The sequence below is a fragment of the Phyllopteryx taeniolatus genome, chromosome 21, assembly GCF_024500385.1.
Source record: "Phyllopteryx taeniolatus isolate TA_2022b chromosome 21, UOR_Ptae_1.2, whole genome shotgun sequence".
Classification (NCBI taxonomy): domain Eukaryota; kingdom Metazoa; phylum Chordata; class Actinopteri; order Syngnathiformes; family Syngnathidae; genus Phyllopteryx; species Phyllopteryx taeniolatus.
The window spans coordinates 16,794,279-16,821,345 of record NC_084522.1 but is presented as its reverse complement, the minus strand read 5'-3'; the positions used below and the strand labels follow the sequence as shown (position 1 = coordinate 16,821,345).

At 43.5% G+C, this 27,067-nt stretch overlaps 1 protein-coding gene across 2 annotated transcripts in view; it reads left to right on the top strand.

Annotated features, from left to right (window-relative positions):
• Positions 1–3,019: 3,019 nt before the first annotated feature.
• The window catches only part of thrb (thyroid hormone receptor beta), a 45,579-nt gene continuing 21,531 nt past the window's right edge, over positions 3,020–27,067 (top strand). Inside the window, exons 1-7 of one of the 2 annotated variants that reach the window (XM_061760871.1) lie at positions 3,020–3,115; positions 3,289–3,637; positions 6,424–6,524; positions 6,624–6,771; positions 7,333–7,538; positions 14,430–14,516; positions 19,500–19,646. In XM_061760871.1, coding sequence (XP_061616855.1) covers positions 3,301–3,637; positions 6,424–6,524; positions 6,624–6,771; positions 7,333–7,538; positions 14,430–14,516; positions 19,500–19,646 — 1,026 coding nt within the window. In that variant the 5' untranslated portion in view covers positions 3,020–3,115; positions 3,289–3,300. Of the gene's footprint in view, positions 3,116–3,248; positions 3,638–6,423; positions 6,525–6,623; positions 6,772–7,332; positions 7,539–14,429; positions 14,517–19,499; positions 19,647–27,067 lie in introns of both variants that reach the window. The other variant, XM_061760870.1, reaches the window with a different exon arrangement.

Genomic DNA, 27,067 nt, shown 5'->3' with positions numbered 1-27,067 from the left:
GGATGAATATACGGACACTCTCACATCCTATATCAGTTTCTGTGAAGAGGTCTGTGTACCAACAAAGTCATTTCGCACATTCAACAACAACAAGCCGTAGTTCACTGCCACACTTGAGCAGCTTCGCCAAGCTAAGGAGAAACCAGCTGACTAAAGAAATTAACATTGCAAAGAGGAACTATGCAGCAAAGTTGGAAAAACAGTTTAGCGCAAACGACTCTAAATCAGTCTGGCATGCATTCCAATCGCTGACGAATTACAAGTGACGACCCCCCCCAAGCTGAGAACAATAGCACACGAGCCAACGACTTGAATACCTTCTACTGCAGATTTGAAAAGGACAGTTTCACAGGGCCAGCAGAGGATGTACTTCCTGCAGCTTCTGAGAAAGCAGGGCCTGCCACTGGAGCTGCTGAGACAGTTCTACACAGCGGTCATCGAATCAGTCCTGTGTTCTTCCATCACAGTCTGGTTTGGTGCTGCTACAAAAAAGGACAAACTCCGACTGCAACGGACAATCAAAACTGCTGAAAGGATTGTCGGTACCCCCCTACCCACCATTGAGGACATCCACGCTGCCAGAACTAAGACAAGGGCGTGCAAAATCCTCTCGGACCCTCCGCACCCCGGTCACCAGCTCTTCCAGCTCCTTCCCTCAGGTAGGCGCTACCGATCAATGCAAACTAGAACTAGTAGACATTCCAACAGCTTCTTCCCTCTTGCGATCAACTTCTTAAACACCTGACCTACAATTCCATTACAACATGCTGGCAATGTTTTGACTTGAGTTCGTTGTCACATTTCTGTGGGGCCAATTATGTATTACTCGTGCACTCACTGTAGTTGTCTCGCCATGCTGCACTATTTGCATATACTGGCCACTCATGCCGGAGTAGCATCTGCACCACTTGCACACTGACTGAGGAGTATCTGTAACATTTGCACAACCAACATTGTCCCAGATTATCGCACTACTCGTCACTTTAAACCGCATACACTCCTTGAAGTCTCAGCGCCCTTTGCACAATGGTCATTGCACCGGACTATTGCAATATTAGTCATTCGAACTGCTCTTAGTGCGAGAGGACTCTGCATCTTTTTGCACAATTGTCAATAAAAAAAAAAATAATAATGTACCGGCATTACCAGCAATGCCGGCAACCCTTTACTGCTCAGTGACTGTTTTTTTTGTCAATGTCTTTCTGTCTCCAAAGTGTTCTGTCAATTGACTGTCTGTTGTCGTACTAGAGCGGCTCCAACTACCGGAGACAAATTCCTTGTGTGTTTGTGTGTGTTTGTGTGCAAATAAAGATGATTATGATTCTGATTCTGATTCTGGCAGCATCCTGCTGTGGGGGTGTTTTTCAGCTGCAGGGACAGGGAGACAGGTTGCAATCCAAGAAAAGATGAATGCAGCCAAGTACAGGGATATCCTGGACGAAAACCTTCTCCAGAGTGCTCAGAACCTTCGACTCGGCCGAAGGTTCATCTTCAAAAAAGGCAATGACCCTAAGCACACACTAAAATACCGAAGGAGTGGCTTCAAAACCACTCCGTGACTGTTTTTGAATAGCCCAGCCAGAGCCCTGACTTAAACCCAATTGAGCATTTCTGGAAAGACCTGAAAATGGCTGCCCACCAACATTCACCATCCAACCTGACAGAACTGCAGAGGATCTGCAAGGAGGATCCCCAAATCCAGGTGTGAAAAACTTGTTGCATCATTCCCAAAAAGACTCATGGCTCTATTAGCTTCTACTAAATACTGAGAAAAGGGTCTGAATACTTATGCCTGTGTGATATTTCAGTTTTTCTTTTTTAATAAATGCAGAAATTTCAACAATTCCGTTTTTTTTTTTTTCTGTCAATATGGGGTGCTGTGTGTACATTAATGAGGGGGGAAAATGAACTTAAATGACTTTAGCAAATGGCTGCAATATCAAAAAAGAGTGAAAATTTTCAGGGGGTCTGAATACTCTCCGTACCCACTGTATGTGTGTGTGTGAAAATCCTGACATGAGGAGGTGGTCCCACTCACTTTCTACATATGCATAGCATCGCTTCTCTGCCCTCAACTACTTTGTGATCATATTTTTACACAGAGTAAACCTGTAGACACTTGACATTGAAGCAGCGTCTGTAGTACAAAAATAAATAATTATCTCAACAATACGTTTCCAAGACTCTTGAGCTCGACTGATTTTAACGAACCATTCTCATTTCGGGGAAAATGCATTAATTAAAAGTGCCCCTGAGTTTAAACACAACAATGACAGTGAAGCATACGTCGCAAGATTATTAAATGGCCATCCATCCATCCATCCATTTTCCCAACCACTTATCCTCACTAGGGTCACGAGCGTGGTCCCAGCTGACTCTGGGCAAAAAGCGAGGTACAGCCTGGACTGGTCGCCAGCCAATTGCAAGGCGCATACTGTGTTAACAAACAAACACATCTTACGGATACCCATGTTCCAGAAGTCCAGTCACAGGAAAAATTGTTAGATCACCCTTGAGGAAAATATTACAACATATGAATAAATTATAAGTATTTTAAAATAGGGAGCCTTGTTAATTTTAATGCCTGGTACTGCTAAAGCTATATTATCTGAAAAATACAATGAACATGACAAAGTGTAGCTGACTCCATAATACTTTCCTATTTCCTATTTAACATGCTTAAACTTGATTGTATTCTGAGTGATTTTCACTTATTATCAAGAAAACCATTGAAAATGGTGGATATCAGGTCTTCCATTAAACTCTTATTAGCTATATTTGTTGCCATCATTTTATTTGTCCAAGCAAATGTCCCTTTTGTTGTACCAGACATGTTTTCATCAAAGTGTTTGATTTAGAAATGCGTTCTATTTGCTTGATGTCACAAGTGGGTATTTGCCGTAGGTGCAATGCGAAAGGTCTTAATCTGTGACATCGCCACAGTCTGTGGCACATCAAGGATTTGTGGCGTGTGAGATTAGGGCTCTACGTCGTCATAAATCTCTACGTCCCAATACAGTCGGGTGGTGGCGAGTGGGCAATTGCTTTCTGTGGTCTGGGTCATTCGTGGGCATTTGGTATTCCTTTAGGTTCTAAAATTGTCTTCGTTTGGTTGGTAGGTTGGAATTTTTTAATTGATTTTTTTTTTTTTTAGTTTTGATGCAGATTTTGATTGGTTGATTGGTTGATTGATTGATTGATTGATTAGAACCTGGTAATATCATCTTTTTTTCTTCTTTTTAATACAGAGTAATTGGAATTTATTCCTATTTTGATACTTCTCTGCAGTTGATTTCCACGATGAATTACTGCATACCAGATATTTATGAGGTGTCTCAATCTGTGGTTGGCGAATACACAATTCAGGGTGGTGGAGAACATTGTCTGTACGCGGGTGAAGGACCACGGTATGGACACTGCGAACCGCAACCACTTCACCACCCCCCCTGCCTGGAGCAGGTTTGGCCATGTAGCCAGCACTACAATTGTTTGTATAGCGGTGTCCCTTCTGGTTTAAGCAGTGACTTTTGTAGCATGGAGATCCCGCTCAGTAATTTCCATCATCACCCTGAGTATTTTCCTGAGATTAAATCAGACCTCTCACACTTGCAATGGATGCAAGGAGCACACAAGAAAGGTAGGATAACTGGATCATGATCATTAGTATTTTGTGTTGAGGAGAAACGATTGATGCAAAAGTGTCGCTTCACGTAAAAGTAATTTTTCCGTTTGTTATTTCTGCTTTATATTTTTCAAATGTTGTTTTTAATATGGTTAATTCGGGATGACTCTTTGATCAATGAATCAATGATGTCTGGGATTTCCGATTTAAGTCTCAGCATAAATCCAAGTCTTGGCGTCATGCAGCGGGATTCCTTATTGATTGGATTATTATTGATTGGATGGCGAGGCGACAGAAGGCTCATGCAAGATAATCATTGCTCTTTTTTCCCCACAATCCCCCCCCGCACCCTAAAAAAATATGTATATATTGATCTTTACCTCATGTCCCAAAGAGTGCTACAAAACAGAACATACCAAGATGAATCCTAATTTTGGACAGATCATGTGATGATGTGAATTTTTATTTAAGCTTTTCACTTGTTGTAAACGGACTCATATTTATATATTTTCGGTTACATGCATTTATTGGAATCAAGCTACACAGGTGTATAAATGGATCCCCAAACATTGATATGCCTTTTGAGGGTTTGATGTCTTGCTCAAAGGAACTTGGGCCAAACTCCCTCCAACAATCAGTCCCACTTTCTGTATTTTTGGAAGTGTAGATATTTATCTGATGTTAATTTCAACCGCTCAAGAACGTCACACTCTCCCTGTGTCACTTTTTGTACATGTGTTGAAATCTTACATGATTAATTTAAACCAGGGGTGTCGAACTCATTTTAGTTCAGGGGCCACATTCACCCCAATTTGATCTCAAGTGGGCCGGACCACAATATTTGTAGCTTACAAATCCATGAATAACAATGAACTATTCCAAATTTTAATTTTAAAAGTACTTCTGGAAAATATTCACATTTGTTCATTATTGTCTTGTTGCAAATCGTATGAGAAATCTGACATTTAATTAAAAAAACAAAAAAAACACTTTCAACACTATTATGAATCAGTGACTGGGCACCATTCAGTTATGCATCCTTTGTAAATGTATGTAAAAGGTTGCAACACACCAACCTCTTTTGAAGTTAAGCATTTGAGTGAAATTTTGGAATATTCAAAATAGCGAGAGCGAGAGAGAGAAAGAGAGAGAGATGGAATATTCATTCATCCCATACATACAACTAATGGAAATTCATTATTGATGTCATGGTGTATTGTTGAACTATATTACACCCAATATAAAGAATATTAACTATGCATAAGAGTTCTATTGCACATTGAAACTTGAGAGGAATTAAGGAGAATAAAATAAATAGATGTAAGTGCTAATAATACATTAATATATTGTACAGTTACATTTGAATATTGTACAAGTCTAAAGTTAGGCTTGTCTCGAGCTGATTTATCCACTCGGGGCTACAGTGGTGCCTTGATATCCGACATACGGGTTTTTCGAGATTTAAGCCGTCAATCAGCAGATTTTTTTTCTTTGACTTATGAGCATGACCTTGAGATAAGAGCACTCAATGGTGTCAGCGAACCCACTTCACAATAAGCAGCAGTTTGGCAAATAGTGAACAATTCATCGAAGAGTTGAGTTGACGTTTTGTGTCAAACTTAACATCAAACAAAGAGAATTTGTATATTTCAAACAACCGCAGCTTTGTCTTAGGAAAATTTGTTTAATGCTAACAAACAATGCAAAACGCCATTGACATGCTAATGCCCAGAGAACACTTTTCCACTTTGCATCAGTCCATCTTAGATGAGCTCGGGCCCAGAGAAGCCGGCGGCGTTTCTGGGTGTTGTTGATAAATGGCTTTTGCTTTGCGTAGTAGAGTTTCAAGTTGCACTTACGGATGTAGCGCCGAACTGTATTTACTGACATTGGTTTTCTGAAGTGTTCCTGAGCCCGTGTGGTGATATCCTTTACACATTGATGTCGGTTTTTGATGCAGTGCCGCCTGAGGGATCGAAGGTCACGGGCATTCAATGTTGGTTTTTGGTCTTGTCGGTTACATGCACTGATTTCTCCAGATTCTGGGAATCTTTTGATGATATTATGGACCGTAGATGACGAAATCCCTAAATTCCTTGCAATTGTACGTTGAGGAACATTGTCCTTAAACTGTTCGACTGTTTTCTCACACACTTCACAAAGAGGTGAACCTCGCTTCTTTTCTACCCACTCATGGCACCCACCTGTTCCCAATTAGCCTGTTCACCTGTGAGATGTTTCGAACAGGTGTTTGATGTATTCAATTAAATATAGGTTGAACATAAATTGCAAATCATTGTATTCTGTTTTTATTTAACACAACATCCCAACTTCATTGGAATTGCCGTTGTATAACTATACTCACAGGCATATACTGTATTATTTGCCTCTACGGAAAATTATTAATACAACATCTTACTGAGTCACTTAGAGTAGGAGCAGATGAAGAAGTACAATTCATCGTTATTTGTGTCTGCATGACTATAGTAGTATACTGCCTCCGGGTGGCTAAGACGGGCACACCAGAAGGAGCAGCACAATGAAGTGGATTGCAGCATTAAATGATAAATGATTTAAGATACAAGTGTTCTGAGTTACAATTGTGGTCACGGAACAAATTAAACTAGTATCTCAAGGCACCACTGTATTCATTTCCCACATATCGCTGAGACAGATAGGGCAATTGAACCTGGGAACCTTTGCTGCTGTCTTAACCAGTCAATCAAAGTACAGCATTCAATTTCATACCAATTAAATCAGGAATGTGTGTGTAAGTATGTATCGTTTTTTTTCTGCCCCAGGGTACATACCAAGTTACCTGGAAAAAGATGAGCTTTGTGTTGTGTGTGGGGACAAAGCTACGGGCTATCATTATCGCTGTATTACCTGTGAAGGCTGTAAGGTAACAAGCAAGTCTCTCTGAATGCATTGTGGAAGCAAACATTAATTTGTGATTACTTGGAAGGATCTCTGAATGTATGTGGCTGCATCTGCTGTCTAGGGCTTCTTCAGGCGGACAATTCAGAAAAATCTCAGACAAACCTATTCTTGTAAATACGAGAGAAAATGTGTCATCGACAAGGTGACCAGAAACCAGTGCCAGGATTGTCGTTTCAAGAAGTGTATTGCAGTTGGAATGGCTACAGACTGTAAGTCAAGACACAAATTTGACAACTTTTCTATTGTTGGTCTTGTTTTTTGAAGCACAGTAATCCCTCGTTTATCACAAGAGTTAGCTTCCGGACCGCCTCCGCAATAGGTGATATCTGCAAAGTAGCCACCACATATTTTGGGGATTATTTATCCATATTTTAAAGCTCTATGAACCTTCCCAGACTCTTATTAAACTTCCACACATTCCTAGTAACCTCTACAATAGTCTTATAAACACTTTCGATACTCTTCAAAACCTTTTAAACGCTTGATCATAATTTAATGCACAGTAGTACTGTACACTATGTACATTTTATTCCTTGTAATATGTGTTTTAATTAATTTTTTAAATAGTTTTCATGTTAATCAACATTTAAGTGGAATAGTTAAACGACCAAATACTTCCATGAAGAGGACCACATAGGCCAGTCATTGACTTGATTTGTTTATTTCAAATGAATTACAAGATGTCTTCCCCCCCCCCCCCCCCCCCCCTTGAGCTATCCTGTCTACTCATTTTTTCTTCCCCTCACCGCCGCTGCCCCCAAACCCCCAAGTGGTGTTGGATGAGAGAAAGAGGCTTGCCAAGCGCAAGCTGATTGAGGAAAACCGGGAGCGTCGCCGCAAGGGCGAACTACAGAAAACAGTTTTGGATCAACAAGAGCCCACGCAGGAGGAGTGGGACCTCATTCGCATGATTACTGAGGCCCATATGGCCACCAATGCCCGGGGAAATCACTGGAAGCAGAAGCGAAAATTCTCGGTGAGATATTCTCTTCCCTCCATTGCCAACACCTTGTTGTTTGCACTGCATAGCGGTGGTCACCCAAAAAGTAAATATTATTGTAATAATATTAATAAAACTGCAAATATGAGGGGTACATTGTGCTAAGTAAAAACAAGCCATCAGAATCTATTGGATCTACTTTCACAGTGGTTCTAACCCTTTTTACACCAAGTACCACCTTGGCTCTCCAAATCCTATCAAAATGACAAATGTTAAAATATAGTAACTTCGTAGGCCTAAGTGTGCATTAAAAAAGAGAGGTTTTATTCTTTAAAAGTATATTCCTTATTGTAATCCAACGCAACATGCTCAGTTTGACATTAAGAGTGCTCTTGAGTTTTTAAAAAATGTCACGACACGATGGTGTTAATTTTAACTGGACCCAGAAGCAGGCGGAGGCTGAAGAAGTTCGTGGAGAATTGTTTATTGAGAAGAGACTCGGTGGTGCATCCTTGAGGTGTACTGGTGGGTCGTTGAGACAGGGAACGTGCGGCATGCGGTGGCGTGAGCAGGTGTATGGCTTGGTGGCGTGGTGGAAGAGGTCAGCAAGGCAGGAAACAAGGAACGAGCACTGAGGACAAGGAAGAACATGAAGGTAAGACATATTGTGAGGACTGGCGTAGCTTACGTGTAAATTGTGAGCCGGTGTACCACGGATGAACGTTAATACTGGCAGTGGATTCTTGGATCTGGCAGGCTTAAATGCAGGTGATAATGAAGGTTGATTGACAACAGGTGCACGGCTGAGGTGGTGCTGATTACTGGGAAGAGAGAGAAGGCGAGAGGGGCCAAAGCGCCAACAAAGGAACTGCAGGGCACAGCTCATGACAGTACTCCCCTCTCAGCGGACACCTCCTGGCGTCCTGCCCGGCTTACCAGGGTGAGCTGCGTAAAAGTCCCTAATCAGGGAGTCATTGAGAACAAGCTTGCGGAAGATCCAGGAGCATTCCTCCGGACCCTACCCCTCCCAGTCCACAAGGAACTGGTAACCTCTGCCCCTGGGCCTCACGTCAAGGATGCACGAAACTGTGAAGGCCAGATGGTTGTCGATAACACGTGGGGTACGGCGGGGTACAGGTGGAGACAAGCTTGAGTAGTGACACATGGAACGTCAGATAAATCTTAAGAGCTTGTGGAAGTTTTAGTTGAACTGAAGTGGGATTGATGATCTTCGTGATCGGGAAGGGACCAATAAAGCGTGAAGTGAGTTTGCGGGATTCAGTCTGGAGTGGGAGGTCACAGGAGGAAAGCCAAACCATCTGACCCCCCTTGTACTCAGGCATAGGGGAGCGACGAATGTCTGCGAGCCGTTTATTTCTCTCTCAGCGGTCAAGGCCGCCCTGACGTCCTTCCAAATGAACTGGACCCTTCGCATGTGATCCCTTACCACGGGAAACGCCACCGCATGCTCCAGTTCCCTAAATAATGGAGGTTGGAAACCGTACCAGGCCATGAACGGCGACATAACAGTGGCGGAGCTGGTGAGGGAGTTGTGGGCATATTCAATCCAGGGGAGGAATGTGCTCCAGGAGGTGGGATTGCATGCGGCAGCACAGGGAAGGGCCGACTCCAGGGACTGACTTGCCCGCTCCGTCTGGTCGTTGGACTGTTGATGGTATCCAGAAGACAGGCTGGCTGCTGCGCCCACTGCTTTACAGAACTCCTTCCAAACTAGGGAGGGGAACTGAGGACCTCGATCCGAGACCATGTCGATGGGGATTCCATGGAGTTTGTAGACGTGATTGACAAGGAGGTTAGCAGTTTCAAAGGCAGAGGGTAGCTTGGGGAAGGGTATGTCTTGGAGACACTTGGAGAACCGGTCAATAATGGTGGGGATGACAGTGTTACCTTCAGATGTGGGTAGGCTGGTGACGAAGTCCAGGGAAATGTGGGACCAAGGGCGGCTCGGAATGGGTAAGGGGGGCAGCAGACCAGCTGGGGGTTGATAAGAAACCTTGCCTCGGGCACAGACGGAGCAGGCTAGGACAAACTCTCAGGCGTCTTTGACTAGGCTGGGCCACCAGAGGTGTTGCTGGATGAAATGGATGGTGCGGGTGATGCCAGGACGACAGGTGAGCTTGGAGTTGTGGACCCATTGAAGGATGTCAGAGCATGCGTAATCGGGTATGAACAGCCTGTTAGGAGGTCCGGTCTTGGTATCTGGGTGAGTCTTCTGAGCCTCTTTAACCACCTGTTCGGTTTTCCGAGTGGCTGCTCCAATGAAGCACGAGGAAGGGAGGATGGGTTCTGGTTCTGCAGGGCTGCAGGGGGGTGAGTACATGCGAGACAGGGCGTCAGTTTTGCTGTTGCAGGAACCAGGGTGGAAGGAGATGCTGAAGTTGAATCGGCTCAGGAAGAGGGCCCAGCAAGCTTGTCGGGGGTTAAGACGTTTGGTGGAACGGAGGTAGGCAAGGTTTTTGTGATCGGTCCAGATGACAAACGGAGAATCAGTCCCCTCCAACCAATGCGTCCACTCCTCCAATGCCCAGATGATGGCCAGCAGTCTCGGCTGCCAATGTCATAATTCCGTTCGGCAGTGGACAGACGACGGGGAAAAAAAGGACAGGGATGAAGTTTTTTGGAAGTGGGGTTCCGCTGGGAGAGAACAGCCCCCGTGTCTGAGGCGTCAACCTTCCACCACAAACTGGAGGGATGTCGTAGGATGGGAGCACTACTGAACAGGGATTTAAACTGGTCGAAGGCTTGGGAAGCCGCCGGGGTCCACTGAAAAGGAGAGCTGGTTGAGGTAAGGCTTGTGAGAGGAATTGCGACTTTACTGTAGTTGCAGATGAAGCGGCGGTAGAAATTGGCGAATCCCAGGAATCATTGTAGTTCTCTGCGGGTGGTAGGAGTGGGCCAGTAAACGATCTTTGCAGGGTCTGGTTGCAATTGTCCTTTGGCAATGATGTAGCCCAGGAAGTGTACGGAGGAGAGGTGGAATTCACATTTTTCAGGTTTGACGTAGAGGCGGTTCTCGAGGAAACGGTTGTGAAATGGCAAGCTCCTTACTGAAAAGGAGGTTAGCAGTTTCAAAGGCAGAGGGTAGCTTGGGGAAGGGTATGTCTTGGAGACACTTGGAGAACCGGTCAATAATGGTGGGGATGACAGTGTTACCTTCAGATGTGGGTAGGCTGGTGACGAAGTCCAGGGATGAGCTCATGGTGGGGAGAGCTCATTATATTCTTCCGGAACCCGGGAGCAGGTGGTTGAGGTTTGCTGGAAGGCGGCATGGCAGAAAGCAGGCAGTGCGAATGGTTGTAAGGACTCCACCTGGAGATAGATAGGTGGGTCCAGTCTATGGCGGGGTTATGCTTCTTGAGCCAGGGAATTCAGAGGACTAACGGGGTCTCAGGGGAAGGGATAACGAATAGTAGGATGACTTCACTGTGATTTCCTTAGATAAGTAAGGTAAACGGAATTGTTTGGTGGGTCACAGGGGAGATGAGACGCCAATCCAGGGCTGTGACGTTTTTTGGTGAATGGAGCGGTTTGAGAGGGAGTTGGAGCTGACATGCCAATCCTACGTGAAAGAAATTATGACCAGAATTAATAAGGGCAGTTATGGGTGTGTTGTGAATGAGACCAAGAATACACGCGGGAACGCTCATACGGAAGTGAGCATAATGAGGCGGCGAGTGGCTTCCCTGTCCTGAACGGGGTGATGAAAATCTTTCTTTAGTTCGCCGGAAAAGGAGTTAAATGATACGGGAAGAATTGTGCCATAACTCGGTTGCCCATTTAGCTGCTTTTCCGCATAGGAGGTTAGTGACGAATGCGACCTTGGATTGTTCGCTGGGGTATCTTAACAGTTGTTAATTGAAAACTAGGAAGGCGTGGCATGGATCTGGCAGGCTTAAATGCAGGTGATGATGAAGGCTGATTGACAACAGGTGGTGCTGATTACTGGGAAGAGCGAGAGAGGGCAGGAGGGGCGCAAAGCGACACCCAACGTCCAACAAGGGAACTGCAAGGCACAGCTCATGACAAAAAAACTAAAATGACTTACAAGTTAAATAAAAATGATGCTTCTATAAAAAAAATTAAAACAAACAGTTTTCAAGGATTAAATGCAATTATATGTGATTAAAAGTTAAATACAACTTAACTGTACTTTAAAAATTTACTTTCCTTGAAAAGTAAAAATTGTACTGTGCTGGATTAAAAGTATTAAACAGGCTGTGTGCATAGCTACAAGCTTCATTCTGTTTGATTGTATTTCATATGTTAATATAACTTTCATTTGTATTTAATTCAGTGATTATTTTGCGTGCCACTGGTGGTACTCATACAACACTTATAAAAAAATTGCTGCTCTATCATACCAGTCTTTGAAACCCCCTCCAACAATTACAAAAGGAACGTTGTAATGATGTACTTTGTACTTTGTACATCATTTGTGCTGGCACACAGCAGGAACATTCAGAATTTCTTTTTTTGTCTTTGAGTGCCACCATAAGTACAAGAGCCAAGGCTCCACGTTTTTTTCAGACAAAAAATAAAAGCTTACCACGCGTACAAGTTGTACAGAGCTACGAAATGGTTCCTTTAATCACTCGGCTTGTACCAGTTAATAAATATCAAGCCACACCTTCCTTGTTGAATCCCCACAGCTAAATGAGCTAAAAGGAGCATCACTGCCACCGAGCTATGCAGAGGCAGACATAGTTTGGCTAAAAATTGAAGAATTGCAAAGGAGTGAAAAAGTGGAGTGAATGAACTATGTCACTAACCCAATTAATTTGTGCATGTACAGTAAATGTACTGAATGTCCTCCGCCACAGCCACAGTTTCACTATTAACTACTTGCATGTGTGAATTTTGTATCTGTTTTATATTCCCTTGCCAAGCAAGGACACTTTATTTGCAAATACTAATAACAGGTTTGTTTCACACACATATCATCTCATATTACCCCCACCCCCAATTATAAAACTGAAATTCACACATTTCTTCAAGCTACTGTATGTTTTGGTCTCTGGAAAGTATAATGTGTCTGAATTGCAATTCACTCTCTCTTGACTATGCTTGAGTGTGTTCACCTCACGTTGTAAAGTATGGTCCCTATCCTGTTTTCTCTGGGGTGCCGTTTGGAAAGCGGTTCACGCTGAAAATAACTAACATTTTGTCACATTTAGCTTCCAACAGTGTTTAAAAAACGGGTGTACATTTTATTTCTTTATTTTATTTTATTTTTTTGTCCTGTTCGGCATAATGGAAAATCTGTATCCCTTTTATGCCGGAACAGTTTTACTGTGTCAGAGTGGAGTTTTTAAGCTTCCGCTGTGGTATTATAATTGAGGTTTATTGAGAATCAGACGGCGGCACGGTGGCCGATTTCACTCCCCGGCCCCGCCTGTGTGGAGTTTGCATGTTCTCCCCGTGCCTGCGTGGGTTTTCTCCCACATCCCAAAAACATGCATGGTAGATTAATTGACCGTAGGTGTGAATGTGAGTGCGAATGGTTGTTTGTTTATGTGTGCCCTGTGATTGGCTGGAAACCAGTTCAGGGTGTACACCGCCTCCTGCCAGTTGATAGCTAGAGCCCGCGACTCTAGTGAGGAGAAGCGGCTCAGAAAATGGTGGATGGATGGATGGATGAGAATCAGACTTGATCAGTCGAACAGAACAAAGTTTCGAGAAGGGAGAGAAAACAAAGACAAAGCACTAATTGTAAACACCTGAGAGATGAGAGAAGTAAATCATTACATTATCTACAACAATGAAACATTAAATTTGAGTGTTGCATGGGGCTGTAGTGCTACACCCTGTGAGGGAAGGACAGGACAAGATAGAACAGGACAAGGACAGGAGAAGAAGCATGCACGACCAGGGTACAAGGGTAGGAGAGTGTCCCTTTTTTGTTGGAAAGAAGGGCGGATAGGTGCACCCGACAAGTGAACGATAAGGGGGGGGGGGGGGGGGGGGGGGGGTGATAACCCAAGGAGCAGCCGTGGGCCATTAGAGGTCAGCCCCAACACCAAGCAGTCTCGGGGTCCAGGCCTCGGGAGCACCGCCATGCAAGTAAGCGAGAACCACCGGGTGTACATTTTCAACAGTCACTTTTCTGCAGATTTAGAAAAATATTTGTCAATGTAAATAGTTAATGCCAAATATTAAATGTTACATCTAAATGTTAAATGTAAATTTTAATTTCAATATTAAATCTAAATATAGACTAGTTTCAAGTACAGCACAATACAGACTGCTGGCTCGCCATTCACAAGAAAGTTTATATTTTGATACTTCTGCCTCTTGGGGATTTGGATTTGCATATTAGCTACTGTAAATATTTAGTTTGACCCAAAACAATGGGATTTAACATTTAACAGATTAGATTTTTTTTTTTTAAACATTTAGATATACATTTAATATTTAGATATTTACAGCGCTTAACATTTAAACATACATTGACCATTTAGTTTTAATATTTAGATTTCAATTTGCACTTAACATTTAGATTTTATAAATATATATATATATATATATATATATATATAAGAACTATGTGTATATATAAGCACTATGCATATTTAACATTTAGATTTAAGATTTAGGTATAACATTTAGTATTTGGATTGAACTATAAAGTTGATGAATATTGTTCAAAATGTGCATACAAGTGACTTGAAAATTCATACTTTTTTAAACAATGTTTGAAGCTAAATGTGAGAAAATGTTGCTGCTATTTTCAACGTGAGCCGCTCTCCGAACGTCACCTACCGCAGAAACACATATTCACCTTCTCTCCTTACCTGTTTGCCATCTTGCGTGATTTTTTAGTCTGTCTTCAGTTTTAACTTTTCTTTTTAGTTTGCTTGCTCTAGGTTCTTCATTGAAACTTCACAATTCCTGTTGCTTATCCAACAGGTCGAGGAAACAATGGTTCTTAATGAAATAACATGTAATTTATTCTATACCTCTGATCAGAGTGCGGCGGGGATGAAGGAAACTAAGGTATGACTTAATATACATTTATATTCTTTAGGCCCTTTTCCATCCAAAAGGTTTATGTGGGCCCATGATAGCAGAGGTCCCCGAAACAGGTTAAATCAGGGTGCTGACACTGCAGGAATAACTGCAGTACACTTATTTTACAATGCAGGGGACGGTAGAATAAAAGCCCAAAACCAATGACCTTGTAAAAACCAACAAAGCAGATGATATGAAGTTCGAGTTTAAAATAAATTCCCTCAATTTACCTCAGGCATGAAAAAAAATTCTGATTACTGTAATTACAGTTGGCCCGTTATAAAGCATAAAGAAAGTACTGTAGGCTGTACTACTCAAGCTTGCCTATTACACCAAATTTCAGTGTCGTCATGAATTAATATAATTAGAGGATAAGCGATTCAGGGAATGGATGGATGGATGATGGATGGATAATTTTAATTGAATAATTATTATGTATAGCGATAACACTTAGTAATACTCTACAACAAATAAATAATTAGATATGGTAAAAGACAGCATTACACACATTATCTGTGGTGAATAAAATTCAAGACTGATTGGATGGCGACCTTTCAGGTTGTACGACTCACGTCCAAAGTCGGATTGGGTTAGGCTCCAGCTCACCCGCAACCTTAATCAGGACAAATGGTAAAGAAATGGATGAATTAATACAATTAGAAGTGAAGAATTACTCAGTTCAAACCAGCCACATGAGAAAGGAATGCAGGAATAGACAAGACACTCAATTATGTTAACATGTTTAAAAATGTAAAACCTTTATTAAATCAAACCAGTCATCTGCTATTTTTGTGACCCACTCCTTACTATTGTGTTCTGGTCTCACCAGCGATAGGTTACCCAGTCAGCTAAACACTGGGTTTTACTAACCACAGTGTGCAAGTGTAACACAAAGTAACATACATGTACAAAGAGAAGGCAAATACATAAAGTAAGGACATGCATGACGTGTATACTTACAGACAATTGCATAATAATAAGAGTAGAAGAGGATGGAGAACGATGAACATCCAATCAGAAAACCACTGATGTCAGACATGCATGTCATTCTACTTCCTGATTTATGGCAACTTCCTCTTTAGACAAGATATGAGCTGAGTTCAAAGCTTTTAATGTTGAACGGTCACAATAGGGCTCTAAACAACGAATCAATAAAAACTCAGCAGTTCAAAGAGTCCTTAACATTCCCCGCCTGGGGTCATACATTGATTCCCACATTAATCACTGAGCTAGCAGACCTGTTGTTGGAGGTGGAAGCTGCAAAGTTAGATGGATTCCTCACTGGGCTTTCATATCTAGATACCTCCCGATCGCGGAAAAGCGCGCATTTGGCACACAGGGATAGTGGAAATCAGTGGGCTCCAAGTATAAGTTACAATACAATGTTCCTTTCCCCCCTTTCAGTGTATTTGCAGAATTTATCTGAATCGAGGCTAGAACACAAACAGATCCAGCTTTAACATCACATCCTTACCATCCACATCTCCAGAAATAGACAGACTGGTCAAATTTCTTCTGACACCCGTAGCAGTCCACAAGACCCAAGTTTGACCTGCAGAGAAAAAAAGGAGCTCCAAAAGGGAATATAAATCTTGCCAAATATTGTCCTATTCATGACAAGCCTCAGTCACTAAGGAACTGCAAGGTCATCAGTGAGAAGAGTTACAAAGACCACAAACAGTTTCTGAAAGCCCATTCTATGTTACACACAAGTCACATCACCAGGGATTGTCCGGCGAAAATACAATGTAAGGAATGTGAAAGCATTCACCACGTTTCAGCACTCCATCCAGGCCTGGCTCCTTCGAAAGGTCAAGTTCCAATCACCTGTCTCAGAGAATGGCGGGGAGCCTGATGAACCTGAAGACTATGAGGTTACCACTAGGTGCACTGAAGCCTGTGGAGACGGAGTGAGAGAGAGAGCATTCTTAAAGATATGCCTCTTCAACGTGGTCCCAAAGGACGACATGAAGAGTCAAAACGTGTGTATGCCACACTAGACAAACAAAGCAATCGGTACTTGGCAAGGTCTGAATTCATTAACCGCTTTAAAATCAGTGGAGATGCACAACCTTACACGCTGAAGAAATGCAGGACTCAAGCAGGCGGCCGGCAGAAGGGCCTGTGGGTTCTTAATCAAATCAGCAGATGAGATTTGTCTCCCACTTCCAACACTTTTGAAATGCAACCAGATCGCAAATAACTGCCCTGAGATTCCCACTTTAAATGCAGCTCTTCATCACAGCCACATGAAATGCATCGCCGGAGAGATTCCTCCCTTTGATTCAGAGGCCAACATCCTTCTACTATTGGGGAGAGATATTTTGAGAGTGTATGAAGTGCGGGATCAGATTAACGGTCTCCATGATGCACCCTTTGCTCAAAAATTGACTTAATGTTGGTCAATGTTGGTGAGGTGTGTCTTGGGGAAACACACAGGCCATCTCAAGTGCACGCCTTCAAGACCTCTACCTTGGAAAATGGCTGTACTACTTACTTGGAGCCATGCACCAGTAAGATTCAAGTAAAGGAGAACTTCAACTGTCAGCCCCTCATTAAGAACCTCACAACACGTCACACACACTGACAGATGCCGGAGAGAGTCTGGGCCAGTTTGTCTTCTGTCAGTTACCCAATGACTACCAACTTGTGTCATCTATGAAATGTTTGGGTTTTCTTCAGTTAATGAAAGATGAGTACTATAGCTCTAACAGCTGGCTTTCGCCTCTGCCTTTCTGTTCCCAAGACTATAGCGACCCAATAACAGAGAATATGCCTACCATCGCCTCTCTTGACTTTGGTGAACTCTACAAAAGCAGCCGACGATGAAGGAACAGTACCTTGAGTTTATGGAGAAGCTGCTCATCAACCAGGATGCTGAAGTCACTCCACCATGGCCAAGAGTGCTGGTTCGTCCCATCATTTGGGGTCTATCATCCCAAGAAGCCAGAGCAAATTCGCATGGTCTTCTATTTGAGTGCTTCCTTTGAGATAATTTCTCTGAGCGACATGTTGCTTACTAGGCCTGATCTTAACAACAGGTCGCTGGGTGCGCTGTTAAGCTTCAGGAAAGAACTTATGGCTGTTACCGCAGATATTCACCACGTTTCACTGCTTTGTGGTACGAGAAGACCATAGGGATTATCTCCGCTTCTTGTGGTACCGCAACAACAATCCAAGCAATGACATTAGGCACTACAGAATACGTGTACATGTCTTTGGCAACAGCCCATCTCCCACAGTTAGAGCTTCAAAAGAGCAGCCAAGCAAGAAGAGGCAAAGTTTGTCAGTGATCACCAGACAGCACGTTGAGCAAAACGACGATGACAGTCTCAAGTACTTCTCTATGGAAGCAGGAGCCATCTGTGTCATCAAGCAAGCTTGGCAAATGATTGCTGCATCTAACCTTTGGCTGTTCAAGATAGCTTCTAACAGACCTGCAGTCATCGAGGCTTTCTGCCTGACGACTGAACCAAAGATATTAAGACTTAAAGGTCAGAAGACAAAGATGTTAAAAATTTTCTTGAGAACTCTAGAACCCCAGAGTTAGTTGAGATAGGCGCCAGCACGCCCGCGACCTTAGTGAAGATAAGCTGTACGGTAAATGGATGGATGGCTGTAATTTGTCTGCAACAAGCAGTGATTTACTAAACAGGTCATTTCTTTTCTATATAATTTTAAAAGAGCAAAGACCAGTGGCATATAGATCAACAGGCATGCGTGTGTTCACATATATTCTATGTAGAAGAACAGGCTCAAGACCCACCTTTTTAACTTAGCTTTTAGCTATTTAATTTACCTTTTAATGTACATTAGAACTGTTTTATTTTTACTCTTCATGTTTTGAATGTAGTATTATTTATTGTATTTTATCTTTATTTTTAAGCCATTTTTACAGTCAGGTTTTTTTTCATTGAACATTGGGTTTGGATTAAGGGAGAAAACAATGAGTGTAATTTAAATTTGTTTAAAATGTTTATTTGTTAGCAAATGAGCTTGATTTTTTGCAGCAATGTAGTTGTTTTTAAAACAAGGCAGTACTTTACATAAAATTACAAATAAATACTTTTTTTGGAACTTTTTCTAAATTATTTTACTGAAGAATTTAACTTGTGGATTTACAGTATGAGTCCTGTGGCAATATGAAGTAAAGTGGGCTGCTGACACTCATATTTGAATGGTGGACATGAGACTTAATGGTTGAATGAATATATATCCTTATTGGCGTCATAAAGATCATTTACACAACTTAAAAACGATATAATTTTGGACAAATGAGTCAACTGAATTAGTTTATGCGTGGGGCAAAAGCCAAAATCTATTTGCTGTGGCCAAAATTGTTTTGTGGTGGGCGCCACAAGTAAATGTATATGTGGGAAACCCTGATATTTTTGGCACAGTAACAGGTTTTTTAAGCCATTCATCTATGGCATCTAATCTTTACCGATTTTGAAAAAAGGAAGCACACTAATTCCTCGAGGCTCATGAATGCGACTCGCCACGATTTGCCACTAGTCACTACAACAACAGCGTTTGGATAAAATTTTAAACTTTTCAGACATTTAAGCTTTGATGTATTTATTTACAATACCTTTGTTCTGTACTGGCTGGCATGAAAAAAGTACAAAACAATAATTTTGCACGGTACGGTAATATGGGTAATATGGGTGCATATGGCCACACACAAAAAAAGTGCTTCAATATAAGACAATTGGCTGTAATGGACGACCCCCGCCCCTTTCAGTCTGTTAAAACAAGGTTCAACTGTATCTATATTTTGTGTTACTTGGTGTTACAGTTTAACACTGTAGTTTAGTACAGCTCCCAAAACAAATCTTCAACTGGATTTATTAAACCCCATCTTTAACTGACTGAATAACCCACCACTGGTGAGACAAGTTTAAATCTGCTGTTTGTGTTTCATTCATTCTGTTTGTATACACTAAAATTTCCTTCTTGTCTTTTCAGCCTGCGAATATTGGTCATTCATCCACAGTCAATACCCCAGAAGGAAGTAAAGTGGATTTAGAGACATTCAACCAATTCACAAAAATTATCACCCCTGCTATAACACGAGTGGTAGACTTTGCCAAAAAGCTACCTATGTTTTGTGAGGTACGTGCAGCCACAGAATCAATAACATTTTATGACCATGAACATTAACTAATTTGCTTATAGGTGCCAATAATGTGAGTGTGAATAGTTTCTTGTCTACAGTATATGTGTACTGCGATTGAGTGGCGACTACTCTTGTAACTCTCCTTTCCCCTGAAGTAAGCTGGGACAGACTAGTTCCACTTGATCCTAATGAGGAGAAGCTGTATCGGGAACGGATATACACTATATGCGGGGCTAGACATGAAATGTTTTGCTCACCAGCCACTGTGGCTCGTAGTTTCCCAGACTTACCAGCCAATCAGCATATTCATGAGATAATTGGATAATTAACTGTGTCAAACTCAAGGCCCGGGGGCCAGAGCTGGCCCACCACATCATTTTATGTGGCTCGCGAGAGCAAATCATGTGCATGGAGTTCATGTTTCTTGTTAAAATGTGTTCCAATGTGCGATTGGTTGGCAACCAGTCCAGGGTGTACCCCGCCTCCTGCCCGATGATAGCTGGGATAGGCTCCAGCACGCCCGCGACCCTAGTGAGGAGAAGCGGCTCTGAAAATTGATGGATGGATGGATGGATGGATGGATGGATGGAATAGGATAGAAAAATAAATTACCTGCATTTTAGCATCACACTTGAACAGGGCCATGTCTGTACAATCAGTTGACTGGTCCACAGCAAGACATAAATTCTGTTTCTCCAAGGTTTCCCAGAAGGTTTTCCTGCAACTTCCTTCCACCCTGCAAAGCAATGTTGTGTGTTTTAATAGGTGAAGTGAAAAACTCCTTTTGTTGTCAAAAAACACATCATCAATGACAGCAAATGTGCAGTTGTTTACTGTTTCCGACTCATTAAAGGTCTCTTCTTTAATGAGTCGGAAACAGTTAGCGTCCATGCTACACACAGAGATGCTATCCTGGCTCTCTCTTGGTCTGTAAAGCGACTGATTGCCACCTTACTCCATTGAAAAGAACGCTTTGCACTTTATTTCGCCCTCTGGAAAAGTTTGAAAGGAGTGGTGCATTGTTTTGTGGTGGCGCTTTACATTATATTGCGTCATCACAGTTATGCTCTTGTTGCACAGTAAACACATCGATTTAATACCCGTTGCGTTTGGCAGAGAAAATAAATCAGTTTCAGTCCGTTCCATCAGGAATTGTCACTTTTCAACATCCACTTTGCGTTTTTTCAGCTTTAAAAGAGACATTTTGAAGCCCGTCTTGTTTTCCAAAGTTTGTAGCGAATAGTGAGGGAGTTTGTTGTTCGTTGCTTGGATATATGTATGTTTCGATTTGCCCAGTTGATCTTTTGTGAAGGAGCAGCTATTTACGGCAAGCCCACTTGGACAAAACTTGTCATCCTATGAGTTTCTGTATCGCCATTTTTTATTGATCACTGAAAACACAACACGATCAAATGGGCCACTAGTTAAATAGGCCTTGTTTATTATTTCACATGCCGTTTGAGTAAACTCAAATTAAATATATTGTCACAGGAAGTTGACGATGGAATTCCCAGCTTGCCGAGGGGTATTGTGTAAATATCCACCCATCCATCCATTTTCTTCCGCTTATGCGAAGTCGGGTCGCAGGGCAGTAGCTTTAGGAGGGAAGCCCAGACTTCCCTCTCCCCAACCACATCCTCCAGCTCTTCTGAGGGGATCCTGAGGCATTTGAGCTTCTCACCCTATCTCTAAGGGCGAGCCCGGACGGACACCCTGCGGAAGAAACTCATTTCGGCCGCTTGTATCTGGGATTGTGTTCTATTGCTCGTGACCATAGGTGAGGGTACGAACGTAGATCAACTGGTAAATAGAGAGCTTCGCCTTTCGGCTTGGAACCGATACAAAGTCCGCATTACTGCAGACACTGCACCGATTCGCCTGTCGATTTCCCGAGTCGAGTTCCATTCTTCCCTCACTTGTGAACAAGACCCCATGATATTTGAATTCCTGCACTTGGGGAAGGATCTCATCCCCGACCTGGAGAGGGCACTCCACCCTTTTACGACTGAGGACCATGGTCTCAGATTCGGAGGTGCTGATTCTCATCCCAGCCGCTTCACACTCGGCTGCGAACCGCTCTAGTGAGATATGGAGATTATGGCCTGATGAAGCCAACAGAACCACATCATCTGCAAAAAGCAGAAATGCAATACTGAGACCACCAAACTGGACCCCCTCTACGCCTCGGCTGCGCCGAGAAATTCTGTCCATAAAAGTTATGAACAGAATCGGTGACAAAGGGCAGCCTTGGTGGAGTCCAACCCTCACCGGAAACGAGTCCGACTTATTGCCGGCAATCCGGACCAAACTCTGACACCGGTCGTACAGGGACCGAACAGCCCGTATAAGGGGGTTCGGTACCCCATACTCCAGAAGCACCCCCTACAGGACTCCCAGAGGGACACGGTCGAACGCCTTCTCCAAGTCCAAAAAACAAATGTAGATTGATTGGGCGAACTCCCATGCATCCTCGAGGACCCTGCCAAGGCTGAAGAGCTGGTCCCATGTTCCACGGCCAGGACGAAAACCACACTGCTCCTTCTGAATCTGAGATTGGACTTCCCGACGGACCCTCCTCTCCAGCACCCCTGAATAGACCTTACCAGAGAGGCTAAGGAGTGTGATCCCCTTGTAGTTGGAACACACCCTCCGGTCCCCCTTTTTAAGACCAGGGGGACCACCACCCAGTCTGCCAATCCAGAGGCACTGTCCCCGATGGTCCCAGAGGTGGGAGTTGAAACTCCTTCTGACATGGGATTCTGCCAGACGTTCCCAGCAGACCCTCACAATACGATTGGAACTGGGACTAACATTCCGGAATCCATCCATCCATCCATCCATTTTCTGAGCTGCTTCTCCTCACAAGGGTCGCGGGCGGGCTGGAGCCTATCCCAGGAATCATCGGGCAGGAGGCGGGGTACACCCTGAACTGGTTGCCAGCCAATCGCAGGGAACATACAAACAAACAACCGTTCGCACTCACAGTCACACCTGCGGGCAATTTAGTGTTGTCAATTAACCTAGCATGCATGTTTTTCGGATGTGGGAGGAAACCGGAGTGCCCGGAGAATACCCACGCAAGTACGGGGAGAAACTCCACACAGGCGGGGCCGGGGATTGAACCCCGGTCCTCAGAACAGTGAAACAGACGCTCTAACCAGTCGGGCACCGTGCCCATTCCGGAATCGTTCAAATTAAAACATTTAGGTTCCCAGTTCCAATCCCAAAGAAGAAAGTGGCGAAAACCAACGCAGAATCAGAATCAGAATCATCTTTATTTGCCAAGTATGTCCAAAAAACACACAAGGAATTTGTCCCTGGTAGTTGGAGCCGCTCTAGTACGACAACAGACAGTCAATTGACAGAGAACAAACCAAATAAACCATCTCTACAGTCTTGAGCGTGTTGAGCTCCAGGTTGTGTCGGCCGCACCACAGCTCCAACCGCTCCACTTCCTGTCGATATGCAGACTCGTCACCGTCCTTGATGAGGCCGATGACAGTGGCGTCATCTGCAAACTTCAGGAGTTTGACAGTCGGGTTCGCTGAGGTGCAGTCGTTCGTGTAGAGAGTGAAGAGCATCGGAGAGAGGACACAACCTTGGGGCGCCCCAGTGCTGATGCTGCGTGTGGATGACGTGGTCTCCCCCAGCCTGACCTGCTGCTTAGTACAATAATACAGCAGAAAGACGCAACATAAAAAGTAATCACTCAAACTTATTATATCATGACTATACGGGGCCAGTACAGGTACCCCATCTTGGCTTGGGCCACCACTCAAAAAGGCTTAATGTTGGACCGGGAAACAGCACTGACGTGCTGAAACCCGGTCCGACACCTGCACTTAATCACTGCTAGGTGAGTGATTAAGAGGCATGGCTCCTTCAGGTCGGGCCCATCGGGTAGGACAACCACAGTCGAAGACTCGGCTTGTCCCGTTAGGGGTCGCCACAGCGTGTCATCATTTTCCATGTAAACCTATCTCCTGCATCCTCCTCTCGAACACCAACTGCCATCATGTCTTCCCTCACGACATCCATCAACCTTCTCTTTGGTCTTCCTCTAGCTCTCTTGCCTGGCAGCTCCAACCTCATCATCCTTCTACCAATACACTCACTATTTCTCCTCTGGACGTGTCCAAACCATTGAAGTCTGCTCTCTCTAACTTTGTCTCCAAAACATCGAACCTTGGCTGTCCCTCTGATGAGCTCATTTCTAATTTTATCCAACCTGGTCACTCCGAGAGCGAACCTCAACATTTTCATTTCCGCCACCTCCGGCTCTGCTTCCTGTTGTTTCTTCAGTGCCACTGTCTCTAATCCGTACATCATGGCTGGCCTCACCACTGTTTTATAAACTTTGCCCTTCATCCTAGCAGAGACTCTTCTGTCACATAACACACCTGACATCTTCCTCCACCCGTTCCAACCTGCTTGGACTCGTTTCTTCACTTCCTGACCACACTCACCATTGCTCTGGACGGTTGACCCCAAGTATTTAAAAGTCCTCTACCCTTGCTATCTCTTCTCCCTGTAGCCTCATTCTTCCCCCACCACCCCTCTCATTCATGCACATATATTCTGTTTTACTTCGGCTAATCTTCATTCCTCTTCTTTACAGTGCATGCCTCCATCTTTCTAACTGTTCCTCCAGCTGCTCCCTGCTTTCACTGCAGATCACAATGTCATCTGCAAACATCATGGTCCACGGGGATTCCAGTCTAACCTCATCTGTCAGCCTATCCATCACCACTGCAAAAAGGAAGGGGCTCAGGGCTGATCCCTGATGCAGTCCCACGTCCACCTTAAATTTGTCTGTCACACCTACAGCACACCTCACCGTTGTTCTGCTGCCCTCGTACTTGTCCTGTATTATTCTAACATACTTTTCTGCCACTCCAGACTTCCGCATGCAGTACCACAGTTCCTCTCTGGGTACTCTGTCATATGCTTTCTCTAGATCTACAAAGACACAAAGTAGCTCCTTCTGACCTTCACACATAACTTAACTCTGTGAGTGCAAACAAATCGGCGTTTTGAACTCAGTGTTGCGAATTGCGCATTTTCACAAAACTGATATTCTCACCCCTCACAGTAAGAAACCAACATTTTGCTTTTCACATTTGTGTTCCTGATTTATTTATATCAGTGGAATTAACCATGAGTTTAACCAGGATTTTGATTCATCTGATGATTACCCCCCCCCCCCCCCCCCCCTCCAAAAAAAATGTATTTTTCCAAGACAGAATGTCCACGAGTGAAAATTACAATAACCATCCTACATTTCAGGTGATTCCTTGATCACCTTCCTTCAGGCCCCAGGCCAAGTTACACCATCCCCGGCCCACTGTAGATTTGTTCAAGCAGTTCCAAACTGCTAAACTTTAGGTCCCAGACCAAACAGCTGCGTGGGGAATAGATCCTCAAACAATTACAAATAATGATTCTACATTTCAGATAGGTCAATATTCTTACCTGCATTAGTCATGGTTGTTGTGATGGGAGGACGTCTTTCTAATTCAAAGGGATCTATCAATTATACTTCATAGTTGCATACATTAACTCCATAAATGCGTAAATGAATGTCTGGTGGTGACTGTAAGTTAAATAACTAATCTAAGCATAGCAGTGTTATCAGTGGCAAGCGCGTCTTTATTGCAGAAAAATAAAAAGAAAGAGCCATGTTGAATGCATGTGTCTGTATATCTATCGCCAGTTAAGCGCAGCTCTGTCTATGGGCCAGAGGCCGGACGAACTGGGTCGATCGCCACCATGTTTGCAAATGTCTTGCACTTTTATTTTTATTTATCTTCTTCAGACAGTCTCAGATTCAGTGTCTAACCAATGTCCCTTCTTTCCACAATGGAAGCATCTTCACCCCCTCTGCATCCCCTTCCTTGTCCAGTATCCGGCCTCAACCTACTCAAATCTGGTTCAGTGATGCTTTACTGTCCATTAGTTGTCAAGTACATTCCGCGAGGCCAGGCGGTGTGGGAGGGAGGCAGCTGCTCTTGAGGTAGGAGAGGAGGGGTGCGCAGAAGTGCCGTGTCTGAAGGGTCGTGCTGTGCTCATTGAGCATTCTGCGCTGTATTGTTACAGTCAACTTCAGAATCAGAATCAGAATCATCTTTATTTGCCAAGTATGTCCAAAACACACAAGGAATTTGTCTCCGGTAGTTGGAGCCGCTCTAGTCCAACAGACAGTCAATTTACAGAACACTTTGGAGACATAAAGACATTGACAAAAAACAATTGTGCAAAAAGATGCAGAGTCCTCTAGCACTTAGAGCAGTTCGAATGACTAATATCGCAATAGTCCGGTGCAATGACCATTGTGCAAAGGGCGCTGAGACTTCAAGGAGTGTATGCGGTTTAAAGTGACGAGTAGTGCGGTAATCTGGGACAATGGTTGTGCAAATGTTACGGATACTCCTCAATCAGTGTGCAAATGGAGCAGATGCTACTCTGGCATGAGTGGCCAGTATATGCAAATAGTGCAGCATGGCGAGACAACTACAGCGAGTGCACGAGTAATACATAATTGGCCCCAAAGAAATGTGACAACGAACTCAAGTCAAAAAATTGCCAGCTTGTTGTAATGGAATTATAGTTTAGCTGTTTAAAAAGTTGATTGCAAGAGGGAAGAAGCTGTTGGAATGTCTACTAGTTCTAGTTTGCATTGATCGGTAGCGCCTACCTGAGGGAAGGAGCTGGAAGAGCTGGTGACCGGGGTGGGGAGGGTCCGAGAGGATTTTGCACGCCCTTGTCTTAGTTCTGGCAGCGTGCAAGTCCTCAAGGATGGGTAGGGGGGTACCGACAATCCTTTCAGCAGTTTTGATTGTCCGTTGCAGTCGGAGTTTGTCCTTTTTTGTAGCAGCACCAAACCAGACTGTGATGGAAGAACACAGGACTGATTCGATGACCGCTGTGTAGAACTGTCTCAGCAGCTCCGGTGGCAGGCCGTGCTTTCTCAGAAGCCACAGGAAGTACATCCTCTTTACATGATGGCCACTACTTGGAAGAGTACCAACAGTGCTGAACTTTTTCCATTTTTGGGCAATCTGTCTTACCGTGGTATGATAAACATGTAGGCTTTTAGAGATACTTTTGTGATCTTATCCAGTTTAATATAAGGTAACCATTTTTAATTGTAGGTATTCTGACTGCTCTTTTGTGTGAGGCATTTTTTACAAAGCTTCTTGAGAACAGAAAACTCAGAGCTGGTGTGAGCTTCAACCAACACCTCCAAACTTGTCTCATTGATTGGTCTCTAGGTTGGCTAACTCCTGACTCCAATTACCTCTTGGAATAGTCATTATTCCGGACTTTGTATCGGTCCGTTGTGGTGAAGAAGGAGCTAAGCGGAAAGGCGAAGCTCTCAATTTATCGGTCGATTTACGTTCCTACCCTCATCTATGGT